The sequence below is a fragment of the Empidonax traillii genome, unplaced genomic scaffold (assembly GCF_003031625.1).
Source record: "Empidonax traillii isolate 1590-97213 ecotype Southwest subspecies unplaced genomic scaffold, ASM303162v1 scaffold2256:size49006, whole genome shotgun sequence".
In the NCBI taxonomy this organism is placed as follows: Eukaryota; Metazoa; Chordata; class Aves; order Passeriformes; family Tyrannidae; genus Empidonax; species Empidonax traillii.
The window spans coordinates 46,721-47,820 of NW_020957449.1; the positions used below are offsets into that span (position 1 = coordinate 46,721).

Genomic DNA, 1,100 nt, shown 5'->3' on the forward strand with positions numbered 1-1,100 from the left:
AGGCTGGCCACGTGCTTTCCGGGGCCGACAACCTGCCGAGCGGCCTGGCCGATGCAGCTGCTGCGGGGACCCTGCCCCGCCCCTACTGCTACGAGATCAGCCTCACCACGGGCTCGGGCAACAGCGAGTTCAGGTTCCTCAAGCCCTTCGTCCCCAGCCTGCCACCACAGCCCTGTGTCATGGGCGGGGGCACCGGTGAGGAACAGGTTTTCCCTTGTGTCCCTGTCCCCACAGAGGACGTGACCCCAGACAATGCTGGGCCTGTGTCTGCAGAACAGTTCAATCGTCTTTCCTTTAACTAGCACGGAGTCGTCACAGCCAGAGACTTCATGCCTCGTGGTCAGAAGGGATGCAGCCTATGGTAATGGTTCTTCCAGAATAAATCTCTACTTGAAATTGGTATAAAAAAATTCCCCAAAATTTTAATTCAAGGAATGCTTGTGTTCCCCTAAATGCAAACAAGTAAACAAGGGAACCAGACCTCTTTCAATTAGACATTCATGTTGCAGGGCTGTTAAGGCTCTTCCTTAGAGACTTTAAGAATGTAGTTAGCTCTCCCAGCTGAGCTTTTGTCTCTCTTGCTATCAGACAAGACCGTGGACCCTTCATTCTGTTCTGTAACAGTGTGGCACAGAAAATAGGACAGACAAACTTCATCCTTGCTGAAATGCACAATGACCTTTTCCCAGCTGAGGAAAATTAGGCAGTTGTCAGTGCAGTGTCACAAGGACATGTAAATATGGGGCTCTTCCTTTCCTGGGTTCCAGATATGTTTGGCTGAGATGTCTGGGCCCTGTGTCCTTTGCTTTCTTGTCACCACGCCTGTCGATTCGTAGCTAGTGCTGCCAGGTGAATGAGGCAGTTGCTCCCATTCAGCCATTGCAACCCAGGCAATTCCAGCCAAGCAGATGAGAAAGGTATTTTGGCCCTTGGAGTACAGCAATCTCATCTTCTTTGTGGTAGGGAAGAAAAATGCACAAATGCACTTCCTTTGGCCAATAAGAGTGGGCTGGGTGTTTTGTCACCTTGGGACTGCCTTGGAATACAGCAGCACAAGCAGTGTTAGGGTAGAGAGTAACTGTCCAGAATTGTGAAAGAAT

At 50.3% G+C, this 1,100-nt stretch overlaps 1 protein-coding gene across 1 annotated transcript in view; it reads left to right on the forward strand.

The window, feature by feature from the left end:
• The window catches only part of LOC114071751 (protocadherin beta-13-like), a 20,478-nt gene extending 20,145 nt beyond the window's left edge, over positions 1–333 (forward strand). The window contains exon 4 of the mRNA XM_027909608.1: positions 3–333. Within this exon, the coding sequence (XP_027765409.1) occupies positions 3–302 (300 nt within the window). The 3' untranslated portion in view covers positions 303–333. The remainder of the gene's footprint in view (positions 1–2) is intronic.
• The last annotated feature ends 767 nt before the right edge of the window (positions 334–1,100 follow it).